The 17,561-nt window shown below is 42.7% G+C and overlaps 1 protein-coding gene across 1 annotated transcript in view; it reads left to right on the forward strand.

The window, feature by feature from the left end:
* The window catches only part of LOC147709102 (D-beta-hydroxybutyrate dehydrogenase, mitochondrial-like), a 149,854-nt gene that overhangs the window by 110,395 nt on the left and 21,898 nt on the right, over positions 1-17,561 (forward strand). Inside the window, exon 3 of the mRNA XM_086927708.1 lies at positions 2,378-2,508. Within this exon, the coding sequence (XP_086783834.1) occupies positions 2,378-2,508 (131 nt within the window). The remainder of the gene's footprint in view (positions 1-2,377; positions 2,509-17,561) is intronic.

Here is a 17,561-nt window from a genome sequence, read left to right on the forward strand (position 1 = left end):
TAATTATAGATGGGCCCAAGAGACCTGGGTTTTATGCCAAGGCCCATGCATGTACTACCAGGATAGAGCCCCTCACACAGGCTCTGCAACAAGCACTGGTAGGTTGGCACTAGGCTTGAGATGTGCAGCCATCTCCCATCACATCTCGAGCCTAGCACCAACCTGCCAGTGCTTTTATATCTTTGACGATGCCCTCGGTCTGCTCTCTATTCTTTCCATCTCTTTATAATCTCTCAGTCCATGCAATCCTCTTCCCCTTCTTGATACACCCCTCAGATTCGTCACTTCTTACTCTGTTTTTCTTCTATGCCTCACTGTTTTCTTTTTGCTCTCCCTGCATAAGGCTGCCCTTCATTCCTGCTACCGCTGTTGCTCTCGCTCTCTCCTTCATCAAACATTCTCATTCTCATGAGCTCTGTGAATGATGAGTCCTGGCCCTTCAGATACATTTTTGGTTAGGCGTTAGGCTAAGTAGTTCTTTGTATGATGGGTATTTAAGAACAACTTTTTTTATTTCAAGTCATTTTTATTGAATTTTCCAAAAATGAACAAATATGTAAATAAACATAATGATATAAACAATAAGAAAACACAATGATAATGATATAAACAATAAGAAATGCAAAGTAAATAGAAATAGAAATAAACAAACAACAGATTACTCAAGTGCCTTACCATAGGAGTCGCAGTGAAGCTGTAGTGACATACAGGTGGTCAAACAAGCACAGTTACAGCCGAAATAATAGTGTAAACTAAGAACAACCTTTAACGTGTTCTCTAATTTTCTCGATAGAAACTTTTGAAATACAAAACTTCCTGCCGTTCTTCAGAGGAGCTACAGTCTGAAAAGAAAATCAGAGGAATCCCTTAACTAAGCAGTAGCTTAACTGATCCGAGCTTCACAACTGGGAGCAGAGCTGCTTACCTGTGAATAAATGTATAGAACTGTCTTTAGACGTCAGTGTTTCCGACAGGCCAGATCACAGTTAACAAAGGAAAAGACCATTGTCACTTTGTAAAAGGAGGCCTTTTCCAGGAGCCAACAAACATACAACTGTCTGAGTGCCCGGGCCCCAAGATCTCATAAAAGTGGCACCCATGACTGCATATTTACATCAAATGATGGCTAAAGTCACTGGGTAATTACATCATAAACTTGGTGAAGTCTGTATCTGGTATCTAAGTCGGGATTCTACATCTGTTTTAAGTGCCTGACTAAACCAAACTTGGAGAAGCCCAGGAGGGCTTTTCATGTTCAAATAACATATCCAACTTTTTTGATTAAATAAATACAGAAGAGTACCAATGTTTCATCCTCACGCAGTTTTATATTTCAGCCGCGTTATACAGTTGACTTGGAAAAATATTGCACAGGTCAGTTCTGCACAAAGATGAATTCTAATTTAAGGGATTGGATCATTTCACTTTTGCTCAAATGGATTGAAAGTTATTAAAATGCTCGACGTCCGGTTCAGCCCACCCCAAACACTTTAGGAAAGTTAGGTGGTCAACTTGAGCCGCTGTAATTAGGAATGTAAAGAGAGGACAGTGGTGCCTACATAATGTAAACATCCCCGTTTCCTGGCGAACGGAAGGATTTTTATTTGCAGGTAGAAACAAAAGCCTTAATTACTTAAATGTAATTAAAATCGAGCAGAAAGAGATTCCTGGATTTTATTCTTGTTTCTGCATTAACACAAATAATGTTCACAACACAGTGTTCGTGATACTGCAGGTATTTTAACAGACACTTAAAAAAAGCACAATCTCGTTGCATATTTTTTCAGTTTAAAGTAAATGATGTTAAACGATCGCATCCGGTACTTTAGGTAACTTCATCTGTTGCTAGCGTGCCTCGCATACAGGAATTTAGTTCCCTTAGCTGTACATGTTCTTCCTTGGACAGTACTTCTGGCTCTATTTTGGCCCCGGGCCTGGTTCATCCGGAACAAATGCGTACAGTGTGTGAGAGTTTGCTCAAATAAAATAAGATGTTATCGCATGGCTTAATGCCATGTGCATGCAAAGCTTGAACGCAATTCGACCTTTTATAGGCGGGAGTTGACTTTAATTGTACCGACAATATCTACTGCGAAATCGTAAAGGCGCTGTGAGTGGGCTGAGATGAAGAGAGCGGACTGAGATAAAGTGAGCTTACTGGCTCCCTCTCTCCGCTGACCTGCATAGAGTAGGGGTCAAGAGCTCTCCATGACCTTGGCTGTCCAAGTGAAATTGAAGACAGCCAAGCAAACCAGGACGCCAGTGAGCCAAAAAGGCGTGCAAGCCCCGCTCCTCAGTGCCTGCAGAGTTCTGACATATTTTAATTCAGGTGAAAATGGAGTTTGTTATCTAAACTTTATGTTTCCTTCTCTTTCAGGACGCATTGTTTTTATGTCCAGCACCAATGCCTTCATGACTGCAAAAAATGGCATCTACTCCATGACCAAAGCAGGCCTTGAGAAGTTTTGTGATGCCTTAAGGCTGGACATGAGAAGGTTCGGGGTACAAGTAAGTCGCATTTGAGTTTTTTGTTCCGGTGATGAGCCTACTTTCATATTAAAAGTATTTGAATTGTGCATCTTTGCATATAGTGTTGTTGACACAAATTGTGTAGCATTTATGAACAATTGAAATTCCCTCTTTTTAAATATGATGATGTACCATGTCACTTTGTTGGAAACTCCTAAATGAAGCTTATAAAGTAGTGAATTCATTGGATGAATCTGATTATGTGTTCTTGGTGCTTTCCTATAACATCTTTATCAGCTTTATTATCTTTTCGCTGCCAAATGTATGCATATATTTTATTAAACTAAGGGTACAACATCCAAGTTGTGTCATGGTCCCACTTGTAAATACAGTCCATAGATCATCCCGGAAATCGAGAGGTACTGTGTAAGTCGCCAAAACATTCTGAAGCCAAAGTCAAAATTCTCTGACCTTGATAAACGGCCAGGTTTCCCTAGTTTGTGTCTGTGGTAACGGCCATCACTTTTTTAGGTCGAACCTGGGCAGCCTATGCGCTGCTCTGCGAGCCATGTTGTATTGGAATATGTACTTGAAGCCCCGCCCACTCTCTGCCCATATTTGTCATCGGCTTGTGTCATTGTCCTTCATAAATGCTGGCTTCTGATTCCTTATTAGGCTTGTTAGTCCCTCCTTAGTACTGCCTTGTCTTCATATGTAACCTCTCATGAGGACTGACTCTTTTACTTTGTTTGTTACACAGTCCTTCTTCTTTAGTCTGTAAGCACAATTTTCTTTAATGAACTTATTTTACAGCAGAGGGTCTCTCATGCACAGTTGTGATCACAGGCTTGTTTAACTCGTTGATTCTAAAACTGTGGGCTCTGTTTGTCAATGTGCACATCACGCGCATCTAAACAAAGTCAGCCATATAACGTGCAATGTTCTACATTGCAATTCACTTTTTTTATTTTGTAATCATTCATTACTGACCTTCAAACAAGCCTTTGTTTGGATTGGCAGCACCTTTGTTGCACTAAATTACTTCGGCAGCAAGAGAAACTTAAAATGCACAGTAGGAATATGCTTCAGTGTAAATTGCCACTTTGCTTCCCTCTCTAAGAATGGGTGTTTTTTATTTCTTTCTCACCCTTTAGCTCCGTGTAACTGAACTTTTGTTTTACCTCAAATAATTGTGAAAAACTATGGGGCCCATCTGGCAATTTAAGCCTGTTGACCGCTAAAGGTTGAACACTTGGGTTGCATGGCAGAGTCAACTTTTGCTCCCTTTGCAGACAAGAGTTCAAATGTAAGAAATTAATTATATGGATCAGTGTATACCAAGCGAAAGAGTCTTTCAGAAGGTTATGCATGAGTTCTTGTGGTTTGCTTCAACATCTCATCCCTCAGCATAAGGACTGTTTGGTGGTTGTTGGTACTGACAAACTTTGAACATTACGATCTGTTTTTGAGGTATTTCCCAAGACAGTGCATGCGCTTTCGTCTGCAAGGTCATTGGTAAACTAAAGAAGTATCTCACATTTACACAAGTTTGAGCTATTGGCATTGCAAATGACAATGCCTTTTATTTTTGTTTTGGTTTTTAAAACATAAACAAAAGGCATTGTCATTTTCAATGGCAATAGCTTAAACTCTTGCAAATGCAAGACCTATTGCATTACAAATGCAGGCCGTGCCCAAAGAGATATACAAAGCTAGAGAGGGTAGTGATGGGTTATGGACCGCACCTCTATTTGGCAAGTGCTAATATATATGTAAAGAGATTCTCGAATAAATATTTATAGTGTGGTGCTGCATGGTACTTATGCATCATACTACTCAAAATGCTCATAACACTTTGGGTAAACGTCTCCGTGCTTAAATGAGAAAAACATGTACCAAAGCACTCATTCAACAGTCTACATATGGTGTTTCCAGCCTGTATATATGGCGATCATAATCAGAAAAAGTCAGGAGCCAAATGTTTCAATGCAGCTTGTATTGAATCCGAAAAACAGCAGACAAGTATTTCATTAAACAAGTGACTTCTTCAAGGCTAATAGTTCTATCAAGTAGTCCTGATCCTATAGGGCAATGAGTGTAATTCAAGACATATGATAAAATAGAAAACTCACTGTAAGGTTGTATATCCGAGTATCATAAACATGTCCAAATGTTCTAAACGTCGTATCGGGAATCATGTTCCAGATGGTGAAAACGACCCCTGAGAGCGTTATCAATAGTGAGTAATGTCCAGTATAGCTTTCCGTTCTCTCAACTGTGAATCTTTTGTAGCCCAAAACGGAAATCCTGAATAGTATATCGATCAACGAGAACAGTATTCTTGGGAAAGTAGAATCTCATCCTCCCATCATCAATTTGTATCAACTTAAAATGCTGAGGAGGGCCATGATAAGCCCCTTCCGTACCCCATCCCTGCAAAAGTCTCGGGGTACCGGAAATCTTGGAAAATATTTTCTTAGACTTCCAGTATCCCTAACATTTTTAGATGACCTTTAGGACATTTGGACACGTTTATGATACTCGGTTATACAACCTTACGGTGATTTTAATTTCATCATACGTCTCGAATTACACTTGTTGCCCTATAGGATCAGGATCACTTGACTGAAATATTAGCCTTGAAAAAGACACTTGTGTGACGAAACACGTGTCAGCTGTTCACTGGATTTAATACAAGATGCATTGAAATATATACATTTTTTTGATTATGATCGCCATATATACAAGGTGGAAACATCATATGCAGACTGTTGAATGAGTGCTTTGGTACATTGTATTCTCAGGGCCTAAATAAATGGTCTGACAGATCAGTGTGTGAACAGTTTTTCTGGCTGTTTGAGGGCAAGTTATATGGTCTGGTGGGACACTTTTTAATATTGATTTTTCTGTTGTTACCACATACATTGCCTGCAGCACGCACAAACACCTAGTCGAAAGTCCTTTGGTCGCTTTCTGTTGACAGGCCCATGAGCACAGCACGCTCTGGTCACAGAATAAAAGGTTTGGATGCCGGTGAATTAAGTCTACATTGGTTTTGTGTTGTTCTTCTAGTTGCATCAAGGCTCCAGAGTAGTGCGGTCTAGAAAGCGGGGGTGTCTCCCCTCACAGCTGCCCCCAGCTATCTTCCTGCCAGTAGATTCTGGCAGTCTGGGCATGCTGATGGCTCTTTGCTTCGAATGGGGCTTCCTTTCTGACGCTTTCTCTCAATTCAATAGATCTCACATTAGTGACAGTTTAAGCTACTGTTGTTGCAAATAAAAATGTTTGTTAGATTTATTTTTTTGTCAAAAATTATCCCTGTGCTAGCATAAGGAATAAAAAAATTCCATGAAGCAATACCACAGGCTGTTACTAGGTGTCCCTGTGGAGATTTAAAGAGACCTCTATTAGCCACTTAAGTTACTGCACCCTTTATGCAATTATGAAAAGAAAGATTGCTTCAGAGCATACATTTCCATTTGTTTTTTTAGAAGTAAGATATGTTAGTTTGCATTTTCAAAATGCACCATTGTTCTTCATTTAGCTTTGTTTGTGAAACAAAGCTAAATAAACAACAATGGTGCATTGTTTTTAACGCAAGCAAACAAAAAAGATGGGGCAAGAAATCCAGCATAGATTCGCCTTCTACATGAAGGCGAAAGATCTGCCCACTTACATCCATAAATCACACTCGTATATAGGGCTCTAAACAAAATATTTCATGAATTCACTACAGTAGCACACTGTTCACAGGCTCTTAGCCAACCAGAAATAAGCAAAACGGAAACATTTGGAACTCAATACATTTGACAACATTCTCATAATTCTACTACATCGAGCTTCTCATGAGCAACATCTGCACATGGAACAGGAATGTTACATACTATGTAATTCTCCCTGGGACAGCAAGGTTTAACCTTGAATGTGCATATTTTATTCAGAACAGTCTATGAATGTTTTTATCCTTCTCTGTAGGACACATTTAATTTTTATTCTACTGAGACATGAAAACGTAGGTCCATTCAAGTGGCATAATGAAATGTCACAGCAAAGATGGAGTCTAAGGCCTGCTTTGCTTCAAGTTAGCTTGAGTATGAAATTGGATTACTGCAAGGCCAGCACTGAAATTCAGCAAAACCACTATATTAACCCACAGGTGCTTACTCCCTAGAATCATCACAAGCATGCCCTCTAAAGACTTTACAGGACAGTTGTCATCCCCTGTAGACTTTTCAACCTCGTTTCCTCTAGCTCTTCCATCTCAATGCACAGGTCACTTTGAAATTCCACAAATTTGATGTCAAGCCTTTCTTTTTCTTACATTTGTTGATGACAGATTCTGTTTCCATAATTTTATCACACTCAGAATCACTTATTCTACAGCCTCTGAAGTAAAGGAAAACACATGCTGCTACATTTAGTACAATCAGTATAGAGTTCTAAAGCCATTTAAGGATTTTTCCACCTATGCTTCTAAACCCTAACCTATCGTTGAAAATCCTCTCCCATTGGAAATATCAAAAGAAGCTATTGCCTACCAAGAGCCAGTTTCTTCTTGCACTTTTAGTTTTTGGCTGATGTTAATAATGTTAATATCTAAGTTATCAATCTGGTTATCTATTCCATGGATGTAGGCACAGCATTCAGTTGTGTGTATCACCTTGCAAACTCCCCTTTTATTTGAGTGAAGTATATATAAAGTAAATCTGTTTTGAATGATCACAGCTCTCATTGCAAGAAGCTCCTTGTTAGTCACGGTTAGTGCACCAACCTTATTTATGGCTAAAATATCTACTAAGGTTCACAGCTTTCTAATCTTTACATTGTTTAAAGCTACTCCTAGTGAAGGTATTAATGCACCAAATATATCACCCCAAATTTGTGCAAAACTATGTCTGCTTCTTCTCAGGAAAGTGTTATTACTTTTCCACACACCAAATATATTTCCCTTATACTTACTTCAAGTCCTGTCAATACATTGTGCTTCACTAAATATTTCTGATCACACTTCGTTCCAGCCCACCGTTTACACTGTCTGGTTTCCTTCTTGTTCTCAAGCGATACATAGTTTCCCTCTCTTTGACAAATGCAGATTAACCTTTGGATGTAAATACTTCTTTCCGCCTTTCTCTTTTCATTTCTCTGGTTGTTCCTTAACTCCCTCTACTGAAACTTCCTTTTCCTTTTTTATCCTTTTGGAGAGCTCATCTACAAAAATTCTCTCAACATGGTTAATTTTTCATGAAAGCTTTTGTTCATCTGGGTTAGTAAAGTTAGAACATGCAAGAGGCATGAAAGCATATGTTCTGATTTACCTTATCGCTTAAGAATGCTCGAAAATCAAGAAATGTAATTTGTCATCACTATGTACATTCCAAGGATTGGTAACATGTAGAGTCTCCGAAGGCAACTTTTAATCAGAATAATACAGCTTAATCGAGTCTTGATGATTAAACAGATTTAAGAAGGCACTGCAAGAAAATGCATAAGACAAAGGAAAATGATCATTTGAGTAGTGCTCAGCTGCAGACATAGGAAGATAAGAACAAACAAAACAGTTTTTTGCATGCAACAACTTCACGTTTTCAGATAGCATCTGAAAATAAACATAGCAAAGGATACTTTCAGAATTCGAACCCTGTGAAATTCTTCCTACTAGCTTTGCTTGGTTAATCACTGTTGTATTATTCACTCTAATATGATTACGTGTGGCATCTCTCAAGTGCACAGTTGACCGACAATGATGACAGAGACGCAGTAGGAGAATGCTTTGAATCCGAGAGTGAAACTGGGTCTCAAAAATCGAAAGTCACTGTTATCTCAAAAGGAAGAGTGCATCATGAAGACAAATGGCCAAGGACTGAAAACGAGTAGAAGAATACTGAAGAGGTCAAGGAGATGTGAAACTACTTAAGAGGATGGGCAGCCAAAGGACTAAGAAGACAAAGAAGAAGGAGAACTTATTGACAGTGACATGGATCAACCTGAAACCAAGAGTTCAAATAGACTGGGAATAGCGAACTGAGAGCACTTTAGTCCCGACTGGAAATATTTCTTAAGGAGCAAAGCTGACTCGAGTGATTTCCATACTGATGTTAACAAGCTTCCATGAACTCAGAGACAGAAGTTGAAAAGAAAAAAAGACACAATACATTTGCATAACATTGCTGAGGAAAGATTTGAGACAATATACCTTGAGCAGATGGTTAGGTATCCCGTTAACATAGGTAACAATCATTGTAGATTTCAGGATGGGGTAGACACAGAAGGGTAGGAAGACGAGAATTACCAAGAAGTAAACTGAACCAAAACACAGGAGTTCTTCTGCCTTGATCTGTAACGAGATTAATATGGTACAGATGTGCTGCAGAGTTGTCCTCGTAGTTTTGACTATTCCCATAGTCGTTTTTAGGTCGAGGTAATATCCGGTCTGCCGAAGGCAGACCGGAAGTCCGAGATTTAATGTTGTTTAGTGTGGCAGCTTAAACCCGCCTCTGTCTTTCCTCCATTGGCTGGCTTCCTAAACGGAGGCCAGCCATTGGAGGAGAGAGCTGTCCCTCCGAATAGGGTCCGTCTTTTTCGGATTCGGGGGCGTACATTTTGCTGTTTTTTAGCCAGTGACGTCATCCATCACTCAAAACAACAAATACACGCCCCCGAATCCGAAAATGTTCAGAGTTGCCGGCCGCCATTTTGCTGCTCGAGCAGCGTCTACTGAGGACATGAGGTAAGCCTCTGCCCCCCTGTTTGTGCCGTTCTTAGTGCGCTCGTCAACACATGGGGCCGCTTCTGGGAGAAAGAAGACTGCTCTTGAGCCTCTTGGGGCTCTGCCACGCACTTTGCCCCCTGAGCCCTCCTGGGCTCTACAGAAATGCGGCCGTCACGTGGAGTCCCCCATTGGGGACTCGGAACTTGCAATTGCCCCGTGAGCCTCGGGGCTCCAAATCACCAAATGCCACCTTGAGATAGGGGAGCGGCCTGCTGTCTGCTGGGGCTGCTCTACCCTCACACTGCGAGGCCCCCACCCGGGTCACTGCACTCACCGGTACTTGGCGCGGGAGCAGCTTCATAATGCGAGCGGAGAGCAAAAGCGGGACGAATCAATGAAAAAAATCAGTATGTCATATTTTCCAACATTTCTAGTGGGAATACCCACAGTCGAAATGCATCCCCATCGAGGCTTACGCAGCTAATTTGTCTAATTGCTTGTTTTGTTGTTGTTCCCCATTGGCGCAGGAGCGGCACCGTCATGCTCTCCCTCCCACACCTCTTCCCCATCGGCGCAGGAGCGGCTCCGTCCTCTTAGTTCCCGTCCTCTTAGTTCCCGTTCTCTAGCAGCCCTGGTCTTCTCGAACCCCCCTTTGTCTTTACTGGTAGGCTCCCTCACAGCTGCTGTCCTGGCCCTTAAAGCTCCCACACCCTAGCAGCTCCAAGTCATATCAGAACTCCCTTCGCCTAGCAGCACAGGCCTTCCCAGAACCCTCGACATTCTTGGCTTCTGTCTCACAGCAGTCCAGAGCTTCCGCCCCTCAAGCTCCCGTCCACTAGCAGCATCGCCCCCTTCAACTCCCGTCCCCTAGCAGTCCCAGCCTTCTGAGCTCTGGTCCCCTAGCAGCCTCGGCCGCGTCAGCTCCCGTCCCATAGCAGCATCTCCCCCTTCAACTCCCGTCCCCTAGCAGTCCCAGCCTTCTGAGCTCTGGTCCCCTAGCAGCCTCGGTCCCTTCACCTCTCCCGTCCCCTAGCAGCCTCGGCCGCGTCAGCTCCCGTCCCATAGCAGCATTGCCCCCTTCAACTTCCGTCCCCTAGCAGTCCCAGCCTTCTGAGCTCTGGTCCCTAGCAGCCTCGGTCCCTTCAGCTCTCCCGTCCCCTAGCAGCCTCGGCCGCGTCAGCTCCCGTCCCATAGCAGCTCTGTTCTCCTAGCAGTCCCAGCCATCTTCAGCTCTGAGTGATCTGTGCTGGTGGGATCGGGTTGCATGCTTTGCACCCCTCCAGCGCTGGCCCCCAGGAATATGCGAACTATGCGGAGACGACCCGCACGATCATGAATTTAAAGGCCACGTTTAACATGTCTGGACTTTGTTTCAATAACTCGTACCAGCGTTTTATCGTCCATTTGAAAAACCTGATTATAAAACATGCCGGCGGAGTATTATAGTAAAAATAAGTTCAGTTGTATAGGAGTTGAAGACCGCAGTTAGGGAATCGTTACAATAACATTCATTTTCCTTTACCAAGCAGAACCCAAGAGTGGCCCAATTCATTTGAATTCATTTTGCTATATGGAGCAGCTACCGTTCCCAGCACTGGCCTCTTATCCCCGAGCCTCCACCCTTCCTCCAGTTGCCACTGGCACAACTCCAGCCGCTCCGCCCGCATCATGACATTCCCAGCTGGCGTCTATCAGCTAAAATTCACCACAGATTGAGATGGCGCCCACAAGGAAATCACGAGGCGCGCCTTTATAGGCCTTCAGTAGGAAGAGGAGCTTTTCTTTTATTAGGGAAAATAATGGAATTTGACGATGGTAGCAAAATATAAACGGACAATCTTACCTAAAACTGTAATCTTAGTCATTTAAAATGTTTTAGCTTTTGGCCAGATGTTACACAACGTACTGTTCGCATTCAACCTTCCCTAGACAATGTACTTTGCATTGTCCACAATGAAAAAACCTTTTCGGTGCTTGAAGTGATTTTTTTTCCACTAATGCAATTGTGCCCCTTTTAAGGAGTAACGTGAAGGGTTGTGTGTGCATGTGTGTGGGGAGGGATGCACATGTGTGTGTGTGTGTGAGGAGGGATGCATGGTGTCCCCGGCGAGCTGGCATGTGTTTGCACTCTGCCCCACCCCCCGCTCTTCCTCCGGTGACCGAGCTCATGAGGGGATCTGTGCACCCCCCCCCCCCCGTCTGCGCGCCCCCTCATCAGACACGAGCGGTGCCCATCAGCCCCTGCACCCATCCTCCCCGGCTGATGTCTTTTCCCCTGCTGGTGTCTCCGGCCCTGGAGCTGCCCCCGGCCCTGAGGTAAGAGTTTGTTGGGGGGTACGGGGGTGGCATCTGTCAGTGATTTTGACCGGGGCACTTGACCGGGGGAGAGCAGGCTGCAGGGAGTGACGTGAAGGGTTGTGTGTGCATGTGTGTGTGGGGAGGGAACCTCACTTCCTATCTACCTCTCTCTCACTACATAACTCTCTCTACCTCACTACTCCACTCTATCTCACTACCTCACTCTCTCACAACTTCTCTCTCTCAAAACATCACTACCTCACTCTCTCACTACCTCACTCTCTAGCTCACAACTTCACTCTCTCTCTCTCTTGAACTCACTACCTCAATCACTCTCTATCTCACTACCTCACTCTTTCTATCTCACTAACTCACTATCACTCTCTTTCACTACCTCTCTCTCTAGCTCACTACATCACATCACTCTATGCTTATATCTCACTACCTCACAACATCCCTCTCCCTCACTACCTCACTCTTTCACTACCTCACTCTCTATCTCACTACCTCACTCTCTATCTACCTCACTTTCTCTCACTACCTCACCCTCTCTCTATTTCAATACCTCAATCTCTCTCTGCTAATGCAATAGGTATCACATATGCAAAAAAAGCTAATGCCAATAGAAATGACAATGCCATTTATTTAGGGATACAAAAAAGATAAAAAAAATAATGAGCAATACCAATAGCTCTACCTATAATATTGCCGAGACCATTGCATTGTAAATGCTTGTTGTAGTTGGCTTGATGATGGATTTCTGACTGTTAGTGTGAAGAGTTTGGGTGTTCCAGGCTGAATGGAGGTGGGTAGGTGTTCACTTGCATCTTCTTTATCTAACAGCTGTGCACTTGTACCTGCTTGGTCTGTCTCAGCTTTCCAAGACTATTCTGTCTCGACCATGGTTACACCTCTCCAGTGGCCCAAATGAGCATGGACCGTCAGAGGTTGACCTGTACGTCTGCCCACCTAATTTAGATGGACAGACATAGAGGTCGGTTTTCACTGCCTTTCACCACCAGGAAAACCCTGGCAGTAAGCCCCCCTTGACATGTGAGTTAACTCCCATGCCGAGAGGGCACTGTTTACTTTCTTTTCAAAAACAAAATCCCGTTTTGGGGTTTTGTTTAAAAAAAAAAAAAAAAAAAAAACTTTGCCCTACTGTTCCATCATGTTTTAAGGAGCCGTATAGCAAAGTTACAGTACATTGGCAGGAACCTCCTTGATGGTGGTCGCTGTCAATGGTTGAAATGTCCGCCAGCCTGACAGACATTTAAAAATGCGGTCGTCTAAACTTCCACTGGGGTGACCGATTAATTTATTCTGTCACTGTGGCGGAGGACAGCCCGACCGCCAAATTTTACATTGGTCCCTAAATTCAGTGAAGAAATCAATTAGTCAATAAATCAGAGTGCAAAGTGTATTTGCAGACAGACTTTCTGTTGGTGAATTTACTTTCACATAGTTACCTGAGGGGTCCAGTTCATCAGCATGAAGGACTACATTCTTCAGATAGCCCAGGCCATTGCACTTATCTTCCTGATTCATGCCGCAGATAACCTTTCAACAGTTAGCCAGGATAATGATTATAATTGTAGGGTTAATATGGCTTTGATTTTTCAGATTAGAGGTCTATCTGGCATCCTGATTCTAAACACATTGGAGCATACCACTTTCTTGGGAGACGAAATATTGATCGAAACACTCCATTGAGACTGATTTAGTTTGGTAGACTCTATGCTCCATGCAGAGATGTAGCAGGGGGGTTTGCAGCATGGAACACTGAAGGCTGCCTCCTTTAACAAGTATGTCGACTTAAAGAAAGATCCGGAGAAGATCTAATGTCCAAATTTCTTACTTTTTTGGGAAGCGGACGGTCAAGACCCCAGGGAGGGGGTGAACAAGTGTGTAGTACCTGGACATCTGTGATGCCCAGCGCAAAGACTTTTTTGTGTGCTGTTTAGTATGCAAAAACACTCTTGCAACTGATGACTAGTGTGGTCCAGGTGTTTTGTTCTCTGTTCTTGGTATCCTCACCCGTTCTCTCATATTTGAACAAAATGTTCCACTCATAAGTTTCTTTTTTGTTTGTTATGAATTTGAACAGCTTACATTATCAAAACAGTCAATGGTTTAGTAGTGATGGCTGGTTAACAGCAAGTTAGACTGTTGAGTACCTTTCACTTCAAAAGCATCACTTTGTTCCAGGACCCAAAACTGCTTCTCTGCGCTAAAAGATTTAGGGCCTCATTACATGTTGAGGTGTTATTCATCGCCCCGGATAGATAACAATACCTCGGTCCACGATGTGGCCTCTTCTCTGAAGCTCACAATTGCTCTCATATTTAAGCTGGCCTCTCTCGTCCTGGAGCTAGCTCCCATCGCAAAGCTCACTACAGCTGGGCCTTGGGTCTAAAAAGAGCATCAGTTGTGGGTTTTCTCCACATTAGAGCAGTTCAATTTACCATCCTCACAGCGGATGCAGACTTGTGGGCCCTCTCCATAGTCCTTCTCTGCTTCTTGAGTATCTAGAGCAACCCGTGAGGTCCTGAAGACTGGCGCACTCCATTTTTCAATTGTTGCATTGAGCTGCTGACTGCTAGAAATACAGGTTTTGGCAAATCCCTGGTTTGCATTTTCCGTTACAATTCAGACCTGTTGACTTTGGTAATGTACAAAGTACACTAAATTGCCAACAAAAATCAACTTTTAAAAGCCTTTAGGGTGTCCAAAAGTAGCATATGGCCGACGACGGATTGGGCAGAGTTCCAGTGCCTCGCTGACAGTACAGAGAATGCACCAGCACCTGCACAAGAACAAGAAGTCTGAAGAATAAAAGGAGAGGAGCTGAAGAGACTGGCAGTGAGCGAGCAAGTGATTACGGAATACATTTGTGTTACAAGTTGACTGGAACAGAGCGATTGTACGCCTTATACACCAGGCATGAGGGTTTTTAAATTATTTATTTGGCAACTGGTAAATAGTGAAGGGATGGGTAGCAGGAAGAAGTAGATGAAAGAACAGCAACGTTGAAAATAAAACTAGTGGCTGTGTTCTGATTCCACTGATGATGCTGTTGGAAGTATAAAGAAGATCCAAGATCGAGGCAATTGCTATAGTGAATGTGGCTGAGTATGGAAGCTTGATCAAGCAATTGGCACGAATCTGAGTGGGTAGAAGATTTTTCCAAAGTAGTGTCTGGTGGAACTAGCAGGAAAAGGATAGTTTATTAACTTGAGTGGAAAGAGGAAGGTCCTGATCAAGATAGATTCTAGGATTCCAATCAGAGACAACCGGTAAGGTAAGGGGAACTAACTGAGAGGGTCAAAAGTCACCAGGTAAGGAGCAAATGTTTTTCTGGCCAGATACCACCAGCATGTCTGTTCTGTCTGTGCTCAAGTTATTACCTATTCAAGGCAAAACTTTCATCAAGCATTTCTGAAAAATGGGTGGTGGGCTACAGAAAGAACGTAAAGATTAAAAAGGGAAGCAGATTTTTTCAAACCATCATATTTGTGTGGTGCTTGAAAATGACTATATATTGTTAGCACTGTCTCTGGTGAGTTTATTGTTAGATTGACTGCTACGAACATTAATTGCAGGGTATATGAAGTCGCCAACTAGGCGGGGATGCAGCCTCCTTGCAGGTAAAATTAGAAGATGTGGTTCCACCCATGTTATCACTCACTTTACCTGGAGACTACCGATTTTTTTCTTTTTACCCCAAAGGGATTTGAAACATTAAATACCCATCAATTCTAGCAAGGACATTTTTTCCATAGCATCATTGTTTGGAAAGCAGGCAGTGAGAGGTATCTTGTAGTAAACCCCTAGAGCAGCTAAACGTCTGGACGGCTTAGTGTGGAAAGGGGGATCTTGAAATTTCCAACTGGAACGAATGTTGATTCTTTATATAAATCTTAATCGTTTTTTCTTTTCGTTTATAAACCCAGACGTCTGTGCAGTGATACAAAAGTGGCGTGTGTTTTTGACAATTATTGTACTAAAAATCAAACCTATATACACCTACCTACCGTTTTTTTAAATGTATTTAAATGTATTTACTCTTCGCCACAGTCTGGGGGACAGCAGCAAACCACTACCATACAGCAACCACCTACTTCCTGCCCACCACCCCAAGCATGTGCGGCTGACCCCTCCACCAATTCTCTTATCCAGCTAGTACCTATGCAATAAGAAGGATGACCTAGAGCCTCCTCAGGGTGGAGAGTAGCCCAAGGGAAACACAAACTGCAGCCAGAGGCCACGCCGCAGGGTGGAAGAGTAGGGGCTCCTCAGATATTGAATACCTAAAGAGCGTGACTGAACCTACACTTTCATTTACTTTTAAACTTTTGTTTATTCTCCACAGAATATACATCAATCACATTATCCACACCAGGAAGAGCATATTTTGTTATTCCCCTCTTGTGGCCACACCCCTCCGCACCCTCACATATCGCTCCAGTGTAATGTGCCCATCCAGTCCCATCCTCTTATCTTCAGTCGGTCTCATTATAAGCGCTTGAATTGTTATTCAGGAGGCGTCTCGGGCTGGGTTGTACTAACTACACTGATATCCCACAGCCAGGTACTTTTTGGTGATACAGTTTGAGTAAGTTGCATACTCTTTCAGAACAAAAAACATGAATCTGTTTTAACTGTATTTTTTTTTAGCAAGCATAGAGATGGTTCAATAACGTGCATATTAACATATATCTAAGTAGAGGTCAAGCTAGATAGGGCAAAGAAATAAAAAAGAAAGCACAGCTTCTTTCTCGTGTGCCTTTGAGTGTTTCTCCGTTGGTCTGTCATCAATCGTCAGTTTCAGAAACCAACACCAAGTTGAGACCTTGGTGCAACTGTGGGACAAGATGGCTGAGCGAGATGACAAGAACCCTGGGGGCTTGCTCCTGTCGAGGCTCAAACAGATGCATGCAAAGCAGCCTTGTGTAGGTAAACCGCTAGCATTCTTGGCGCTGTTTCCTAAAGGCCACCTTGCAGTTATTACACACCATTCTTGCATTCTCACAGTTTCTCGCAGGCAGGCACGGCTCGCGGCCGCCCTCGCGAGATAAGGTAGACTCTGCATAAACAGATACATGTTAGCGTTGAGTTCACAATCGTGCATGCATCCAGTGTTTAAGGGCCATATGTATCAAGCTATTTAGCATTCGCAAAGGCCGAAATTCTGCGAATTTCGGCCTTTGCGAATGCTAAAAACATAAATGGTATGTATGAAACATTTTTGCATCAAAATAAGGAATTGCAAAAATTGCTATTCCTTATTTTGCGATTGCACTTAAGGAATCGCAAATTTTGCGATTCCTTAAATGCAATGTATCAAAGAAAAAAAATGCAAAAAATGCCATTAAGGAATCGCAAATTACCACCAACTTCTAGTTGGTGGTAAGTTGCGAATTGTTTTAATAATGCTTTTTTAAAACAAACCAAAGGTGCCATATGACGCCCATACATGCTCTTAGGGCATGTATGTGCGCCATATGCCCCCAAATGTCTTTTTCAGGGGTGCAGCAGGGTGTTCTTGAGACACCCCTGCACCCTTGAAAAAATTCCTAATTTGCGATTAGCTAATTGCTAATCGCAAATTGCACCTTCATTCCTATGGGCCTCCTGGCCCATGGAAATGAATGGGTAATTTGCGATTAGCAATTTGCTAATCGCAAATTAGGAATGGTACAGAATCGCTATTTAATAGCGATTTTGTACATACATACCGTTTTGCGAATTCCAAATAGCGATTCCTTAAAATTCGCTATTTGGAATTCGCTAAACGGTAGTATGATACATATGGCCCTAAGTAACTGCGAGATGCCTTTCATTCCTACAGCAGTTGTACAAGACATTATCTCAAGGGCAGACAAGGTCATGGTATCAGGCGCTGCCTTGCTCTGCTGCCCCGTTCTCCCTCGAGGACTGTGAAATCAATTCCTTTAACACTGTTAACCACTCATGGTCTAAACCTCGTGTTTTCAGTCGTGGTGTGTTCTTGGGAACTAGCATAGTGCTGTTCTATAGCACTATTCATTTTCCTTGATCCTATTCCTGTTTCTGGGTGCTATTC

This window comes from Lissotriton vulgaris, chromosome 6 (assembly GCF_964263255.1).
Source record: "Lissotriton vulgaris chromosome 6, aLisVul1.2, whole genome shotgun sequence".
NCBI classification, from domain to species: Eukaryota; Metazoa; Chordata; class Amphibia; order Caudata; family Salamandridae; genus Lissotriton; species Lissotriton vulgaris.